General features: G+C 46.5%; 1 protein-coding gene across 1 annotated transcript in view; it reads left to right on the forward strand.

The window, feature by feature from the left end:
- The window catches only part of LOC144797278 (aldo-keto reductase family 1 member B1-like), a 143,080-nt gene that overhangs the window by 94,823 nt on the left and 30,156 nt on the right, over nucleotides 1–18,101 (forward strand). Inside the window, exon 8 of the mRNA XM_078668211.1 lies at nucleotides 17,595–17,678. Within this exon, the coding sequence (XP_078524337.1) occupies nucleotides 17,595–17,678 (84 nt within the window). The remainder of the gene's footprint in view (nucleotides 1–17,594; nucleotides 17,679–18,101) is intronic.

Genomic DNA, 18,101 nt, shown 5'->3' on the forward strand with positions numbered 1-18,101 from the left:
ATTCATCTTTCTCTGCCAAGAAACACAGAAGGCATAAGAAAAGAAAGGAAATATAGGATTGATGACGATTGTTGTTCTATGGTACTGTACTGCATGTTTTTGTATGCAAATGTATTGTTATCCTTGCACATGCCATTTAAGCACTGCTGTATATCATTTGAGTCACTGAGCAAAGTTAATAAAAAGATTTTTTTTTTAAAGAAAAGAAAGGAAATGAAACAGGGTTGGCGTGAATCGGTATTGAGTTTATTGCCTCACCCAGACTTTATGAAATTCAGTACTGAACAGCCGGCAACTACATCTGTGTGTCTCCTGGCACCATGGGATGTTTCCCAATTTTTGCTTCGTCCGCTATTGATTCCCCAAATATTTTCCGATTCAGAGAGGGAGTTTACTGCATCATATTTTTTGATGGAACAGCATTTTAGGTCTCCAGTGAGAGATATTGTCATTTTACTTGAGGTAGTATGTGCTCATCTGCAAATTTAGAACAAGGACGATTCCCAATCCTTTTACTACTTTGGACATGCTGTTTGAGTCATCTAGTAAAACAAAATAATATTTATGCCTGTAGTGTTTAAAGCAATACCACAGTGCACTTAAAGAAAACGTCCTGCCTTCCCTTCTTGTTCTCCAGAATCTCCAAATCTTAAGAGTTGCAACTTCAATTCTCTAGTTTCTTTTTCCATAGAGGCTCTTATCTTGCCAGGAGCAAGAAATATGTAGTGATGGTATCTTCAACTTTAACATATTAGGGATGCCTTAAGAGAGTGTGTTCCTGCAACCTAACCTGTCCTCAGACAAATGAGGAGGAATCATCTCGTCTAACACCCGGAATGCAAGGAAAGCTATGAGTGAGACTTTTGACGATTTCCCGAAATGTGATGGTGATGATGAACCTTTACATACATCTACAAATGTCCATCTTTGATCCTGTATACCTCTTCACTGACTTTTGGCAGGGTCGTCCTATAGCAACACAAGATACTTGCATACAAATGCCTAAATAGAGTAATTGGTTGTTGGCCAGTGTTATAAGTAGTTCCAAAATCTCCCATTTCAGTTTCTTTCTAGGTTTACAACTAAGATATAAACAAGGGCCTCTGCTAAGCCTGGAGTTCTGGCTAATCAAATAGTCCCCACGGAGGTGGAATAGACCTTGTTCTGAGCCATCCGAATGCCAATACAAAATATCCAAGGGTGAGACCTTAACTGTGATGGGCAGTTTGCCGTGGTAAAAGCTTCTCTTGGAAAAGACAAAAGTCCAGCATCTTAGCCTTCTCTGTCTGTACAAAGGCATGGGCATTTCAGGACAAAAAGTGCCTTTAGAAATTGACATAATGCTATTGGGCTAATTGCAACTCGTTCAGGATTTTAAAAACCGAAACCCACCAGCTTCGCAAAGCAGAAGTACCAGCCCAGTGCAGCCAACGGGATGTTAGAATGTTATGTAAATGTGATCCATTTGCCTATACTATGAAACACTTGACATAATGTGGCCAAATGTTGACTCACAGAGTGCTGCCTGTGGAAAGGTTTAGAAACGTATGCGTTATAAGGGAATTAGGCAGTGCTGCTATGAACCTCCTAGTCTCTTAATGCAAAATCATAAAAAATGCACCTGCAAGTTACCATCAAGTAAATGAAAGAGCCACATCATCAACAGGAGATTGTGAATGAGAGAGTGGAGAGACAGCTTGAGAGAGGAATAATTGACAAGGAAAGGAGGAGAGAATTAGAAAGTGAAAGAGAGGCTGAATGTGTGTATGAAGTTTATATAACATGAGAACCAACTGGGAAGTATTGAGCTTGAAACTGATCTTCTACATGCACCGACAGTCGAGATCTGCATAAAGATTCTAGCAATACTGGTAAGGAATACTTATGTATTTATTATGTTTATTTGTCCAGTAAAGAGACACATTGAGATTAAGGATCTATGCATTGTCTTTAAGGCCACACAAGACACAGGACCCGGCTTTCTATAACGGAATCTGATACCATATGTTCCAGTCTATCTTCTCCGTTCATCCTTTGCCGATGATCTGATTGTCCCCAGGGTCAAGAAATGCTCCTGGGGGGAAGAAGTTTCCTGGTTGGCGCGACCAAGTTATGGAATTCTCTTCCAAGAAGGCTGAAACAAGAAAAGCATCTATTGGCTTTTAGGAAAGAACTGAAGACATGGCTGTTCATTCTTTAAGGTGCTTACGAACCACCTAGCTTAAATTAAACCCTGTTTTTTGATGAGCAAGCGCCTTGACACCCTCGGGTTAATGTTTCGCGCTCTACAAAGCTCCGTTTCATTTAATTTCCTTTCATTGCATTCTACAACAGTATTCAGTGCATCTGTAACGAGTAAATAAGTATATGAATAAAGGTGAAAAGCTCAGATGCACATTCAAATTGAGTGCCTTGGAGCTCTGGAAATCATAAGTAGTATTAAGGATGTATGAGGTGAGCACCATGACGAGTTGTATTCCCTGGATCTGTGTTGCGCATCACATGCGCAAGAAGTATTTCTATAGTTATTTTCCAAAACTTACCCTTTCTTTCTCTAAATGGACCTTTCCAATGTAGATCATATTGGGACCATTATGCAAGATGTTCTTCAGTTCTATGCAAGTGTGCCCCAGATCACAATTGTTGTTTCTTGTCTTGGAGGCTATAATACACACAGGTGAAAGGGGGAGAAGGACTCAACCTTACCTCATCCTCCTCAAACATCATAAGTATACACAAAATAGAGGTAAAGTGAACATTAGTCGCAAATAATTTTTATGAATACATGCAGTTGCACAGGGAGCACAAACAACGTGTTAAAACAGCCCTCAACCACAAGTTGTGGCATGCTTCATCATAGGGCTGCTACTGAATGCCTCTGCGCGTACCAAAACTAAAGGCGGGGCAATAGAGAGGGGTAGACAACTCAAACAATCAGAAACAGGAAAAGTAAATGATCCTACATTGGTGCAGACACAAAATAGTTAAAACTGACTAAGAGATATTGTCATAATAGTTGCATTCCTAGATTCCCTAGGGAGATCTAACATGGGTATTAGAAAAACCCTCGAATGGTGGTGGTGTGAGTAAATTATGTATTCACCATCCTTCCGTTCTGTATAGAGGTCAACATGTTTCTGCCGGGTTCCGATTCTTTAACCGGCATTAGTCAGGACAAACAGGATCCCTTTGCTACTTCTCCAAATATTAAAAAAAACTGAAATATATTCACTGTACTAGGTATTACTCCATCTGTAAGTCTGGAGCATTTGAGTACACTGTTCATCAGATGGTTACTGTAAATGGAAAGAATAAAGACAGTGAAAGCAATCTGTACAGTGATAAGACAGTATGTGCACAAACTAAAGTGAAAAAAGTGTGCTCACAGCGCTGAACTGCTTAAAAACAATCCTTTAGGTGCAACTAGGGTGTCTTGTAATTTACAAATAACACACCCTCAATAACGGGCCGACAATCACCCTTACTATTAAATATAAAAAAGATCACTAGTTGTGAGTGACATATGTTCAAAACATAGTGTGCATACAATGTCCCTTCTGGAGAAGAACACAACCGTAATCAACAAAATGCGGAAGCACCATGCCCCACATCGTACTCATAGCATCAGCTGTAACATTAAATGTGGTCTCCCTAGGTCATCCATGCCCCTTCACTCAGCACGCCTTACCGAGTTCATTAAGATGAGTGTTAGAACTTTGATATCAAAGTAGTTTTTTTTTAGAAAAGTTTTCCCCAACTTGTTATTTAGATATAGCACCTTCCTTTTGATTACGACGGGTTTCTTTAACCATAACAGCTGCGCAAATTCCGCCGCGGTGCGGGAGCTCTAATGAGTGGGCGGGGCTGCGTCGGCCAACGGAAGGGGTGATGGTAGGCCAATCGTCGTCTTTGGCCGTTACTCGCTCAAAAAATGGCCTCCACTCAGCCTCAATGGGCCCATTCTGTGTAAACAAATGGCAAAGAGTGTCCGGGTCACAAATCGTATTTCTTATTTTCTTAAGTTATTTGTGCCCATTTCTAGCTAAACTAGCCCCCTATTCTGAGATTGTCTACACCAACTCCTCTTACCTCGGTTTGTGTATCGCGTGAAGCGTCTGCACGTCTTGCCCTGCTGTTTGTATTTTCCATATGGACTTGATTCTTGGTATTTATATGTCTGTCCCTTCCACTCACGTTAACGCGGATATCTTCTTTTTGGTGTCGCATGTGATCTTTGGCAGAAGTCGCCTTGCCCATTGTGATTTGGTGCCACTGTATTTTAGTAGATTCTTCCCTACTTCGAAACTAGCAAAAATTCTCAGTTTTATTAATTTATTTGGCTGGCATATGTTTACATTTTCTCCCTTAACTAAGGTTGTAAAAGTCTCTCTAATGCAAGCACCAATTTCCCATGTTTGGTCAGATTCAAAGGTTGCCTTTTAACATTATTTACCTCCAGCCCCAATACACATGAGCTAAGCATGCATCAATGTGAATATTTGTTTGCTGGCAACATTATAATGTTCCCAGAAATGCTCAAATGTGGGTCGGAATTGTAGAGCGTAATAAGGTACCATTTGGTTCCCTACCAACCTATGGTCTCGTTATTATTCTTTATAAGTAATCTTGATGTGGGTTAACCATACTGTGCACCCTAGCCTTATAGTTCTGTTGGTGCGCTAATAAACTTATTCAAATATATCCCCACCTCACATTTTCGACTTTCACTGATTGATTAGTGGTCTGTTGCACGTATTCTTCTTGAACTGTGTTACCCTACAGATAACGGGGTTTCATCCATTCCTCCCTTGAATTAAGACCTTGTCTCACAGTGTTGAGCCTCGAGATGTACCACTGTTCCCTGAATTTCCTTTTTTCCTCTAGACACCCAATACGCCTGTTTCCTATACTTTTTCTAAAATAAACCAACAGAAATCTAAATGTCCGTGTCTGGCTTCCGTATAGTGCTCTAACAATGGGGCATTCAATTTACCATTTTTCAATGGCGAGTTATGTTCATTAAGGCGTAGTCTTAATTCCCGGCAGTCTCACACACATAGCCCAACCCACGGGGGCACTTTGTTGTTATTCATTGTTTTGTAGTTTTGCAGGAAACATAGGCACCAACTCTCATCTCATGCCCTACGTTTACCTGTTCCTCCTGCCCAGCAACTCCCTTTTCCCTAGGCAGGACCATTAGTGGACTCTCTATTTGAGTTCAAGTGAACCTCAAAGTGGAAATCATGGTGCTTAATACCAAGAGCTCTGCTTTTAAAGCTTTGCTCAGCCCGGATGTGTTTAGTCCTTATAATTTGTATCTGGTTAATTTCCACAATAATGTCTTCGTATATTCTGACTGCGTCCATTATTCACAGTTGTTCACTTTTCTTTTAGCTTTGAGGCCTATCGGGGAGGGGGTTTGCGCTCAGCCATTTTATCTTGAATGTGGGGATATTAATGGTGAGTTAACTCTCTTGTGTGAGGACTTGGGTGGGACAATCAAGCTGTCCCTTTAGGACAAATTGACGACAGAGGGAAGGAATTTGGGTATTTTTGTTTTGGACTTTGACCTTGTTGACTTGATTAATATGTTCAGTGGAGATGGTCCTCAAACAGTCTCTTTCAGGGGGTGGGGCCGAGCCTCGATCTTTGACTATATTCTTCCACTAGGGCTTTTTCTTTTTGGTTTTCCTGGGGCTATATAAAGGCGATAGAGTGGAGAGGGACCATTATGCCCTGATTGTTGAAGGTAATTTTCCTGTGAGAAAGGCCAAAGCGCCGGCTGTCTCTGTGACGATCACCCAGCATTCCACCAATGGCCTTAGATTAGACTGGCACTTGAATAATCCTTCATTTACCCTTGACCAACTTCTAAAAAATATCAGAAGTTATTTTAAGGCTGTTTGGGAGACTAATGCAACAGTGTCTTATTGGTCCATCATGAAGCACTTAGCTCTTGTATTAGAAATCGTCTTCTGGATCCTAGCCATAGTAAACAAGAGTGCCCATGCTGGTTTGACAGTCAATACTCTGCGTCCAATCGCTGTTTGAGGATTGTGCTTTTGGCTCACCTTAAAGAACAAGAGCAGATTAGGGCAGCAAGGTACATTTATTTTTGTTTAAATTGTTTTTATTAACCTTTTTGGTTTGTTTTTGCACGTTTATCAATAAAACATACAGTCAGAGCAGCACTCATAACAGATGGAAAAAGGTGTCTGTGTCCGCCCCCGAAAGTTAGGAGACCATCGCCTCACATTGAGGTGTCAGGGGGAACATACGAATGCCAAGCAGGTCCTCTCTGCGTAGCACCGCACCCTCCGCCCTCGCCCAGTTGGATAGGGATCGGCTCCAAGCAACAGGGTGGGGCGGTAGGGGGGATTTCCACCGCTTGGTGATCAAGCACCTGGCTGTTATTAGGCCTAGGTCCAGAAACTGTGTGCAGCTCTATGTTTCTTGTTTCTGCTGAAGAGGTGCAATGGATGGGCTTCCCAGGTTGGGTGCAGCTTATGAGGGTAGTTGTCACTGTGTACCAGTAGTCAGTCAGGACTGAGCAACCCCAAAGCATATGTACCAAGTCAGCATCTAATTGCCGCAAGGTACATTCATAAAACACCCTAGATAACCGGACAGTACTTATGTTTATCAGGGACTGGGAAAAATGGAACATGTAGCCACGCATTACACTAGTAAAGTATTCTGGGATCTGGTGAATAGGATTAGACACAGAAGAAGCCCCAGCAAACCCCCTTTTATCTTGTAATGTGTCTAGTTCAGACTGGATCCAGCATTTTGGCGCCATATACTATTGCAAAGGAGAAGTAATTGGAGGACTGTCTAAAGGACAAAATGAGAACTGCTCCCCTTTGAATTTCACTTTGCAGGAAGTGGTAGCTGCTATAAAGCAAAACCCTGGTAGAAAGGCTCCCGGGCCAGGGGAACAGTGCCCAAGGACCTCACAAAATGTATCATCGACCTCTGATAACCCTTTGCTGTCCAATGTTTTTACCAACTCTTTCTGTCACAAGATCCCAAGTTCTTGGAGGGTATCCAGCATTGTTCCCATCTTCAAAAAAGGTGATCGGAATTCTCCAAGGTGATACAGTCTGAATTCCACACTTGAAAGCATTGTTAAGATTGTGGGTAGGGTGGTCTTCAACTGAGTAAGAGCTTGAGCCACTCAGAACAAGATGTTGTGCCCATTCCAATTTGGTTTCCTTTCAGGACTAGGTACTGTGGAACAGTGCTTGATGTACATGTGATCTTTGGCAAATACACCGTTGCTAGGCACTGTCCACTGTACCTGGCCTTTATGGACCTATCCACAGCATTTGACTGTGTGAATAGAGCCAAACTGTGGTCAATGCTGTTAGAATTGGGGCTGGAAATTGCTTTGATAAATTTCTCATCCTCTATGCGCGAGGATCTTACTGCTAAGGTAAGATTTGGCCCTGTGGGTGACTTTTTTCTGCTGGCCAGAGGGGTGCCCCAAGGCTTCACCCGGGCTCCTTTGTGGTTTAGCCTCTATATAAACAAATTGATCTCACATTTGTAGAATGTAACCAGGAATGTACAGAGAATACAGAATCTGTTGGTACCTGCACTGCTAAATGCAAATGACGTGTTCCTTGTAGCCCAGACTCCCAGAGCTTTAAGTATTCTGGTTTAGGTATTTGTGGCTTTCATGAGCAATCTCGACCTAACTACCAACAATCGGGAGTCACATAATATGGCATATGATCCCGTAAAGAAAGTTTTTTTTTATCTTGGCGTTGTTTTTGATTTATTGGACTCCAGGCTTTCATAGGCTACTTCAGCATGACTGAAATCAAGTAGCTCGGCAGGGGCCCTCTTTGATCTCCCCATAGCGACATGGAAGGACTCCACCGCACCATTTTTAACAATTTATAATGCACAATGCATCACTGCAGCTTTGTTTGGGGCAGGAGTCTGGGACTATTTAAACCCTATGGCCGTGCAATTAGAGGAGAGCAGTTTTTGAAGGCTTTTGGTTCATCTTCCCCCTACTAGCTCCCATTTTATTGTTCATTTGGATCTTAAACTTAATTTTATTACAGATAAAATCAAATTGGCCCAATTAATGCTATGAACTAACGTGGAGGCCAGTTTATGTAGGAACATTATACAGAATTGTCTCAACCTTGACAGAGGTCGCTCTATTCCTTGGTTGAGCTGTCTCCAGAATGTTTAATGAGCTAGGACTGTCATACATGTCACACGCACCACACGCTTTATTAAAATCTGATAAGATGGAGGTTAATTTAGATTTAACAAGTTCAAGCTTTCATGAAGAATACGTCCTGAGGCCACCAAAAGTTCAGGGACTATTTAGCACTTAGCTTGTCAGAAATATCAGTAATTTATCCATCTCTACCTCATTCTGAGTGGGAGAGGTCGATCTTGCTTCGCTACCGGCGGGATTCGTTTTGGGCATTCTCTGTTTTTGGGAAAGCCACTGTAGATTGGAATCTGGCGTTCAGGCCTTTCCGTGCAACAGGTCCAGAATTCAAACTCTTCATGATGTACTTCATGTTCTTCTGCAAATTTTACAGTGCTCCTTTTGTTATCTACCCAAAGCCAGTTTTAAAGTCTCTCAGTTTTAGAAAGTGTTGTGATGCATTATTTTATCTACAGCTTTTAGGGAGCCCAGATGTATTTTTTAGGACTTCCTCTTTTCTTAACGAGGCTGTTAGGTGCATGGAATCCATGGAAGGTTGAGCTAGGATTTTATCATCAGTCTGTTTATCTTGGACACATTCAGCAGACACATTTAAGTCCTACCCATTTTACTGTGATTGTGTTTGCATTTGTGTATCTTGTATGGTTATTCTGAAATATTAATAAACTGAATTTGTAGGGCGCACAGCTACCCCAAGAGGTTTCCCGGCACCAACCCGGAAGGAGAGTCTTCAAACTTCAAACTTCTGCCAAATCTACCATACATGGTTTCCTCACGTAAAGAGAGAGGTAGAGAATTCCATAGGGTGGGTCCCAGGTAGGAAAAAGAAGTTTGATTTTAGTATTAAATGTTTTTATTCAAAGCAACAAAAGGACTTCCGACCCATGCAAGCCATGGTACCGGTAACACATTCACAGCTGTAAAGAGAGACGTGGCTGGCATCAATATTGTTCGGTAGGAAGTAACACAGCAAGCCGCCTACAACCCTGCCGGGCCGGCCGCGTTAAACTACTGGAGCATGAGTCGGATGCTGTATCAATCTGTGCAGAACGGCATTAACCCCAACAACCCCTAACAGCCCCCCCCCGTCCCGACTCCCACCCCCCTTCTTGTCCGTTAAAGAGTGCTGGCCTGATCCCTTCCATTACAGCTCATCTAGTGAGGTGGTACCCGCGCCCTCCCGCCCCGAAGTGCCCGCCCCGAAGTGCCCGCCCCTGAGGCTTGACCCGAGGTTCCGGGATAGGAGTATCTGCCAAATGCAAGAGCCGTAGGTAGCGAGGACAGCTCAATTCCCTAAATTCCCCAGTGAGCAGCGTCAAAAATGGTCGCCAGATGTCTGCGAATTCCTCGCCCCTCCCCGCTGCGGTCAGGGACAGCTTCTCCATCCCCAACACCATCCAGAGTCGATGAAGCCAGCCCAGGTGTATGGGGGGTAGCGGGTCCCTCCAGCGCGCCACTATATTTTGTATCGCGGCACCCAGCGCTATAGCAATCAACCTCCCTCTCGTGGACTTCAGGGGGTACATCAGTGTATTCGGCAGGCCCAACAGCACATAGGCAGGGAATCGGGGGAGTTGCGTGTCTAAATGTGCGTCTACGAGATCTAGGATGGTGGACCAGTATTGGTGCAGCTTCTCACAGCTCCAGAGTAGGTGTTCAAGTGTGCCTCGTTCCCCACAGCCCCTCCAGCAGCGATCGCTTGTCTTGGGGTCCCATCTATGTATGCGTGCCGGGGTGTGGTACCAATACATGGCTACTTTTTTCAGGGTCTCTGTGAGTCCAGTATGGTAAGCCGAGTGTCTGGCTCTATGATTAATTCCCTCCCATTCCTTCCGTGTGAGCTGCCTCCCCAGGTCCTCCTCCCATCTTGCCTTCCCTGGGTGGTAAGTGTGGATGTGTGTAAGGAGTAGGTGTTGGTACAAGTCGGAAAGCAGTTTCTTCTCTGACGTGCGGGTGAGAAGCCATTTTTCATAAGGCGTGAGGAATCGCTGCGCGCCCGGACGAACGGACGGGTGCAAGACCCAATGCCGGACCTGCAAGTAGGGGAGCCGGTCCGCCTCCTGTATCCCATAGTCGTCTCTCACTTTCTGAAAGGAGAGGACTCCCTCCAGGTTAAACATATGCCCCACCTCTCTGCAGGGGGTGGCTCGCCAAGCTCTGAATGCCTGTGGATCTAGGCCTGGTGTAAAATCGGGGTTCCCAAAAATGGGCGTCAGCGGGGAAGGGATTGAGGTGAGTTCATTCCGCACCGCCACCCGATCCCAGATTTTCATCACGGTACTTGTGATGTATGACGCGTAGAGGTTCGGGGGTCTGTGACACCTCGGCAGGAAGGGTATACCTTGGAGGGGGCGGCCAGCCACCGCCTGGTCTTGAAAGAGCCAATGTTTGCTGGATTCAGGTTGGTGCCACTCAACCAGAGTGCGTAGCTGTGCCGCCTGGATATACAAGATGAGGTCCGGGAGACCCACGCCCCCGTGCGCTGGTGGGAGAGACGCTATCCGCTGCTTGAAGCGGGGACGGCGCCCGTTCCAGACATAGCGTGTCAGGTCTGCCTGGGTCTTCTGAAGCCAACCCGTCGGTGGGCGCAGTGGGAGGGTTTGAAAGATGTAAAGAATCTGCGGCAGCAGCGTCATTTTAACTGCCGCCACGCGCCCGAGCCAGGATAGAGTGAGGCGATTCCACTTTCGCAGCGTCTCGCTGATTTGCTCGCCCAGTTTGGCGTAGTTAGCGTCTGCCGTGCCCCGCACCGTAGGCGCCAAGAGGACCCCCAGGTATGAGACCGTAGACGCCGACCATTGCAGGTCGAATTCGGATCTGGCGTCCGCCAGAATGTCAGCGGGTAGGGACACATTCAGAGCCACCGACTTGTCCACGTTGATTTTAAAGCCTGACGCCAGCGCGAAGGAGTGCAGCTCTACCATTAGAGCCTGTAACGATTGCATAGGGTCCATCAGGGAGAGTAAAACATCATCAGCATACAGGCTGATCTTGTGCGTGTCCCCCTCAAAGGGGATGCCCCGGATACGCGGATGGTGCCTGACCCTTTATGCCATCGGCTCCATATAGAGCGCAAACAGGAGAGGGGAGAGCGGGCAGCCCTGTCTGGTCCCCCTGCTGATCGGGAGGCGCGGCGAGGTGTGTCCATTGACCCTCACTGTCGCCGTGGGCTGGCGGTAGCAGTTAAAGATTCGAGTACGGGTGGTATCCCCAAAGCCGAACCTCTGAAGAGTCTGCTCAAGGTAGGGCCAGTGCACCCTGTCGAACGCCTTCTCGGCGTCGATGGTGAGCAGCATACATCCCTGTCGTGTGCGAGAACCGGCCTCTATGAGGTGGAGAACGCGCCTGGTGTTGTCGCTCGTTTGCCGCTGGGGGATGAAGCTGGCCTGGTCTGGGTGAATCAGCTGTTGCATATACGGTGCCAGTCTGCCAGCAATAATACCCGTATACAACTTCAGATCCACGTTCAACAGAGAGATGGGTCTGTATGAGCTGCAACGAGAGGGGTCTCTCCCGTCCTTGGGGATCACAGATATTGCCGCCTCCAGCATTTCGGGGGGGATAGTCCCAGTCTTATCAAAGGTGTTGAACAGGTCCCGTAGCAGGGGGGCCACCTGCTGGCAGAACTTTTTGTAGAAAGCCGCCGAGTAGCCATCGGGCCCCGGGGACTTCCCTAGTTTAAGTCGGGAAATCGCGGAAATGACCTCCTCCAGTCCGATGGGTCTGTCATGGAATTGAGACTGAGCCGCAGTCAAAGTCGGGAGAGTTGCCCCGTCTAGGTAGTCGCTGCCGTGCTGCCAGTCCAAGTCATCGGCATTGTATAGGTCGGCGTAGAAGGCCCCAAAGGCTGCCGCTATGGCCGCGTTGTCCGTGAGTAGATCCCCCTGATTGGGCTGGAGGGCCTGGACATGTCGGTGATGCCTTTGTTCCCGCAGTTTACACGCCAGTAGCTTCCCACAGCGGTCCCCCCCTGTACAGTAGGCATGTTTCAGACGTATCGCGGCAAATTCCGCGACGTCCTGGTCTAACGCCGCTAGCATCTTCCGTTCCGTGCACAGTTGGCGCCACGCCCTGGCTGCTCCGGTGCGCTGATGTAACTGCTCCAGCTTCCGGACACGCTGCGAGAGGTCAGCCCTCTTCTGCTCGCGCTCCCTATTGTTGGCCGCTGCCAGCGAGATAAATTCGCCACGAAGGACGGCTTTGAGCACGACCCATTGGGTGGCCTTGGAAGTGTCCTCGTTAGCATTGTGCAGGAGAAAGTGCTCGATGGTCGTCTTAATCTTACCCACGAGGGAAGAGCTCTGCAGCAGGCCGTCTCGCAAGCGCCAGTGTCGTTGCGGGCGCGGTGCATCGGGCACCAAGAAAGTCGCTGATATTGGGGAGTGGTCAGAAAGCGAGGCCGGTAGTATTCCCACCCCCTGGGCGTGCGCAGCAAGAAGAGTCGAGCAAAGCAGGTAATCGAGCCGCGCGTAAGTCTTGTGGGCTGCAGAATAGTGCGTGTAGGTCGTGTCCCGCGGGTGAAAGTGTCTCCACAAGTCGAGCAGTCCCAGATCAGTGAGATGAGCGTGCCCCTCCGCCGACAAGGCTCCCACCTGGCCCACCCTCTGGCTGGAACGATCAGTGACATTATGAAAGACTAGGTTGAGGTCTCCCCCCAGGAGCAAGTGTTGGTGCGTGTTGGCCATGGCCTCATCCAGTGCCGTGCGTAGGAACCTCTCCTGTCCCTCGTTGGGAGCATATATTGAGCCAATTAAAAGTGTCTGACCCGCCACCTGGAAGCGGTGGAGCAATAGCCTCCCCTTGATCTCCGCCTCTTTTTGCAGCACTTTCCCCTTAAAGGACCTCGCTACCAATATGGCCACTCCCGCCACCTTCTTAGAGGCGGACGAGAACATCTGGTCGGGAAAGGCCCGGGACCTAAGCCTATGGTGATCCCTAGATAGCAGGTGCGTCTCCTGTAGGAGACAGATGTCAGCTTGTGAGCGTTCTAGGAAGGAGAGGATCGCCTTGCGCTTGTTTGGGCTATTGAGTCCCCTAACATTTAGGGAAAGAACGGTCAAATGATACATCAACCTGGGTGGAGGGTGTGGGCTCGCTCATGGTCAGTGCGGGTCGGCGGCCTAACAGATAAACATTCAGGGCCATCCCGTGACGCCAGCGGACAAGAAGGTCCCCACCCATCCCCCCCGCCCCCCCCTCCCAAAAAACAACCCCCAATTCGGAACCAACAAAATCCGGGGGCCCCCCCACCCCCACCCCCTTCCCTCCCCGTCTCCCTCCCTCTGGGGAACCCCAACTTGGAACCAAGTGAACTGAACCATAGTCCCGGTCCTGTTACTTCTCACAGGTCCGTAGAAGAGTGTCTATGGGAAACGTGACAGTGGCGGCCCTCTCCCGGCCCCCCGACCCCCCTTTCCAATCGAGGTGTGAGCAGTGGCCCTCTCATGCTGCTCACGGGGCTACAGTGGTATCTCGCTCCACTTCCTGTACTGCTGCCGCCCGTTCCTGAGCAATCGTTGCAGGATCCGGCTTCAAGCGGGCCCCCCGCCTGCGTCTCCGTCTGACTTTCCGCCAAGCGCCCTGGCCTCGCTGCTCCGACCCTTCCTGAGAGCCATGTTGTGTGTCATCTTCCGAGTCCGAGGGATCCGGCAAGTCAATGCTCAGGAGAGAGCAGGTGTCCTTAAGGGAGCGAAGTTGGTGCAGCTTCCCCTGCCACTTAAAGATGATCCGGAACGGGTGGCCCCAGGAGTATGGTATTTCCTTCTCACGTAAAAAGGCAGTCACGGGTTTGAACTCGCGCCGCTTCTGCAGCGTGATGGCAGACAGGTCGTGGTACAGCGCCACAGTCACTCCCCGGAATTGCAAAAGAAGTTTGATTTTAGGGACCACAAATATAATTTGCAGGGCAGAGCGCAAAGGGCGTGAGGGTTGGTAGAGTTGAACTAGAGATTGCATATATTTCGTGGCCACTCCAGTTTGAATTTTGAACATGTAGCACAAGGCTTTGAATTTGACTAGATTCTCCACCTTTAGCCAATGAAGGTTCGAAGAAAGCCAGAGACTGAGGCCGTCTTAGGTATATGAGACAGCAGTCTGGCCGACGCAAACTGTACCACATGAAGTCTTTAGATCGTAGCTTTGTTGGAACTCAGATAAAGAACATTACCGTAGTTTAGGCGAGAAGTTACCAGGGCATGAACTACCATTCTCTGCGCAGAGAGAGGTATCATCAATCAAATTTGCCTCAGCCACTTTAGAACACTACAACAGGTGGAAGCCACTTTGGTGACTTGTTGTTTCATTGAAGGATGATTGTCAATGACGAGGCCCAAACTGCAAACCTGAAGTACTGCCAGGGGCAAGGCACCTACTTCAGAAGGCCAGTGTTTAGGTCCTCAGAGTTCATATTTTTCTCCTAAGATCATGACATCAGTCTTGTCTCCATTAAGTTTGAGTAAGTTGTTTTGCATCCAAGAAGTGATTTTACTCAGTCCTGACTGACGAGCAGAGGGTTCAGATCTCTAAGATAAAGAGAGGGAAAAGATGCTCTGAGTGTCATCAGCATAGGACAAAAGGGACAGCCAAGCTTCCTCGGCAACATCTGCCAGAGGACGGACATAGACATTAAACAGCAAAGGGCTCAGAACAGAGCCCTGGGGGACTCCATAGGGCGACAAGTAAGAATTGGAGCTGGCCGCTGCAGAAAAGACCTGAAAAGTACGGGCGGTTATGAAAGAGCCGAGCCACTGCAAGTCTGAGCCCTCTAGGCCCAAGTACTGCAGGGCTCTCAATCGAACAGCATGAGACACCGTATCAAACGCGGTGCTGAGGTCCAGTAACATAAGAGCCGCCATTTCGCCCTGATCCAACCGGTGCCTCAGCGTTTCATTGACTCCAAGTAGAGTTGATTCAGTAGAGAAACCAGCTCTAAATCCAGATTGAGAGGTATGAAGAAAATGCTGGGATTCAACAAAGGAGGTCAGCTGAGTGTTAACATGCTTTTCAAGAATTTTAGAAAAAGCCGGGAGCAGCGATAATGGACGGAATTTAGATGGCTTAGTCGGATCAGCATTGGCTTTCTACAAGAGAGGGAGCACCATAGCATGTTTCCATTATGAGGGAACGAGGCCCTCATGCAAGGAGGCATTGAGGAGGTCCATTATTTTGGAAAGTATAGGGGAATCAAGCTGTTTCATCACAGAAGTAGGAAGTAGATCATGGGGAGAACCAGATGTAATGTTTGCCAAAAGACGGTTAAAACGAGCTGAATTCCAAAAGAGATCAAGCTTTCAATTTGTCGGTTGGTGTTATGTTATTGTAGGTCTCAGTCACCCAGTCAATGGTAGCATTTGGGGAGGTCTCGGTATCAGATGGAGTATTTTGTGTGTTTTTACTGGACAGTGTTGAGTGTTGTTTTCAACTTTATCCACAAAGTAGGGGCGAGTTCCTCACAATGAGTACCAGTAAGAACAAGGGGAGTGGTCTGGGTTTCAGAACCGAAGACTTTTTTTACCATCTTGAAAAGAGTTTTGGAGCAATATTGTGATAGAGAAATTTTATGCGAGGAAAATTGGGCTCAAGATACTTTACAGAGAATGTGGTATTCACTTAGGGCTTTTTTGTATGCCACTTTGGCATCTATATGGTAGTTTTTCCTCCAGTTTCTTTATAAGGTTTTACATCTGGACTTTTTAATCCTAAACCTGTCAGTGAACCAAGGGGCTTGTGGTCGATGATTGTTAGTGCGTTTGTTGGACAGAGGGAGGCAGGTATCAACTGCTTGTAAAATTCAGTTTTGGATAGAACCGAGATCCGTGGTTGAAATCTGTTCGACAGTGGGTTTACTGTCAGTTAGAAATTTGTTTAAAGCCAAGACATCGAGTTTTCCCCAACTTCTAACCTTTTGTTTAGGCCCCATAGAGATTGCTGGAGGACAAGGCGAGACTTTCAACAAGAAAGTAACAGCAAAATGATCGGACCAGCACAAGGGAAAAGCAGGGGGGCAGCTAAGGTCAGACAAATTAGAGAAAATAGGATCAAGCAGATGGACTGCGACATGGATAGGACCTGAATTACAAAGTTGAACGTTCATTGCTTCTAAATCAGCAAATGAATGACACACTTTTATTACATTTAGGGTCATCTAAGTGTAAATTCAGACCACCCAAAATGGTAAAGTCGGCAGCCTTCAAAATATGAGCGGTTACTAGGCTGGGGAAGGACATTGCCCATGGCCCAGCTGGTCCCGGAGGACAGTAAAGCAATATACTGTAAAAAGTGAACTTCGGTGTAAGCATGATTTTAAATAGTAAAGCTTCACAATCAGTGGCAGAGAAATCATCAGCTTTGCATTCAAGAGTGCTTTTATAGATAATCTCAATGCCACCCCTCAACTTTAGCTACCTATCCTTTCTGATGATGGAATAGTTAGATGGAAGTGCTGTTGCCACTTCAGGACCTGAGCTATCTTGTTTTCAGGTCTCTGTTAAAAATACAGCAACGGGTTGATTATTTATCAGGAGATCAAAAATATTAGTTTTTTGTTCAGGGAGTGATCGGCAATTAATATTATGAAATTTAAAATCTTTAGGAGCTGAGAGTGTACCGTTAGGCGTAATCTTCCCTGGTAGCTCAGCAATGTTAGATTTTCCTACTTCACAGCAATTATGTCGGACCCTTCCGCTTTACTCATTACTTTGCCTAGAGCAAGTGAGAAAAAACCTACAATTCTCGCAGTCGGAGACGGCTTCATCTAAATGAAGAATTTTGTAGTTGGAGGAAGAGGTCTGACGGAGCTTGGACAATTGTTTAGTAGAATAGATCAATCGCATTATTTGGACATTGGGTTGTGGTTTCTGGTCCCAGTCGGACGCGGATGGGTGCAGACTGGCTTGCCTTTGGCGAACCCGCTGCGCGCGTCTGCTGCATGTCTCCTCCCAGGCCATTTAATAGTGAGCTGAGGCAAAACGCAGCGTGAAAGCTAGAATGCTGACTAGGGATGGCATGAGGCACAACAAAATGGCCTCTCAGGGCAGCAGAGCCTCTTATTACTAAAGTGCAAAGTGCTGATTCGAACTAAATTAAAAAACAATCAGATTCAAGTGCAAAACGTACACTTCATGATTTTATGTGTTATTCAATTATGTATTAATTGTTTTCTTTTATTGTGTTGTGTTTTTTGTTTTTACTGCATTATCTTTTATGGTTTTATGCAAAACTGAATAATGACTATTTTGACTTTGACACACTTATTGGTTTCATCAACTCTTTTCAAGTGGCGACCCTACTTGTCAGTAGAATGGGCAGACACAAGAGCTAGAATGCATGTATCCTCGGAGTTTTGGAGGCTGTTTTCAGAGGACCGTTCATTTGAAAGAATTATTTTGTTTTATTGTAGGTGTTACTGCGGTTCCAAATCCAGAGAGATTTGATTGTAATTCCCAAATCAGTCACTCCGGAGCGCATCAAGCAAAACTTTCAGGTGAGGTGCAACACTTGGGCTGTACCACTGTGCTAGGTTTCAGCGGTGAAATGTGTTGTGTGTGTCAGATTAATAGAGCTTGTGTTTTAAGTGAAAGCATAGTCAGGTGACCTAAATCAGATCTATTGCATTTTGTCATGTTCACCCCAAGACCACTGGAGTCCCCTTGTAGATCCTCTTAGCCCCAAAAGGATAAATGCCTTTTTCGAAGCAAATGAAGACTGGCAGGAGTCTCTCACTCCTGCCTCTAGCGATTTAAGCTACATTAGAGCGTGAGTGTTGGAAGTCAGGCAAACCTGTCGGAGAACCTCTTATCTGCAGGTGATCATAACTGGAGCTATGCCCTTGTACCCCGAAATTAGCAAACACACACAATAATTGGTATTTTACTATGTGGAATTATTTATTATGTATAACTCAACT

The sequence above is a fragment of the Lissotriton helveticus genome, chromosome 1_1, assembly GCF_964261635.1.
Source record: "Lissotriton helveticus chromosome 1_1, aLisHel1.1, whole genome shotgun sequence".
Classification (NCBI taxonomy): domain Eukaryota; kingdom Metazoa; phylum Chordata; class Amphibia; order Caudata; family Salamandridae; genus Lissotriton; species Lissotriton helveticus.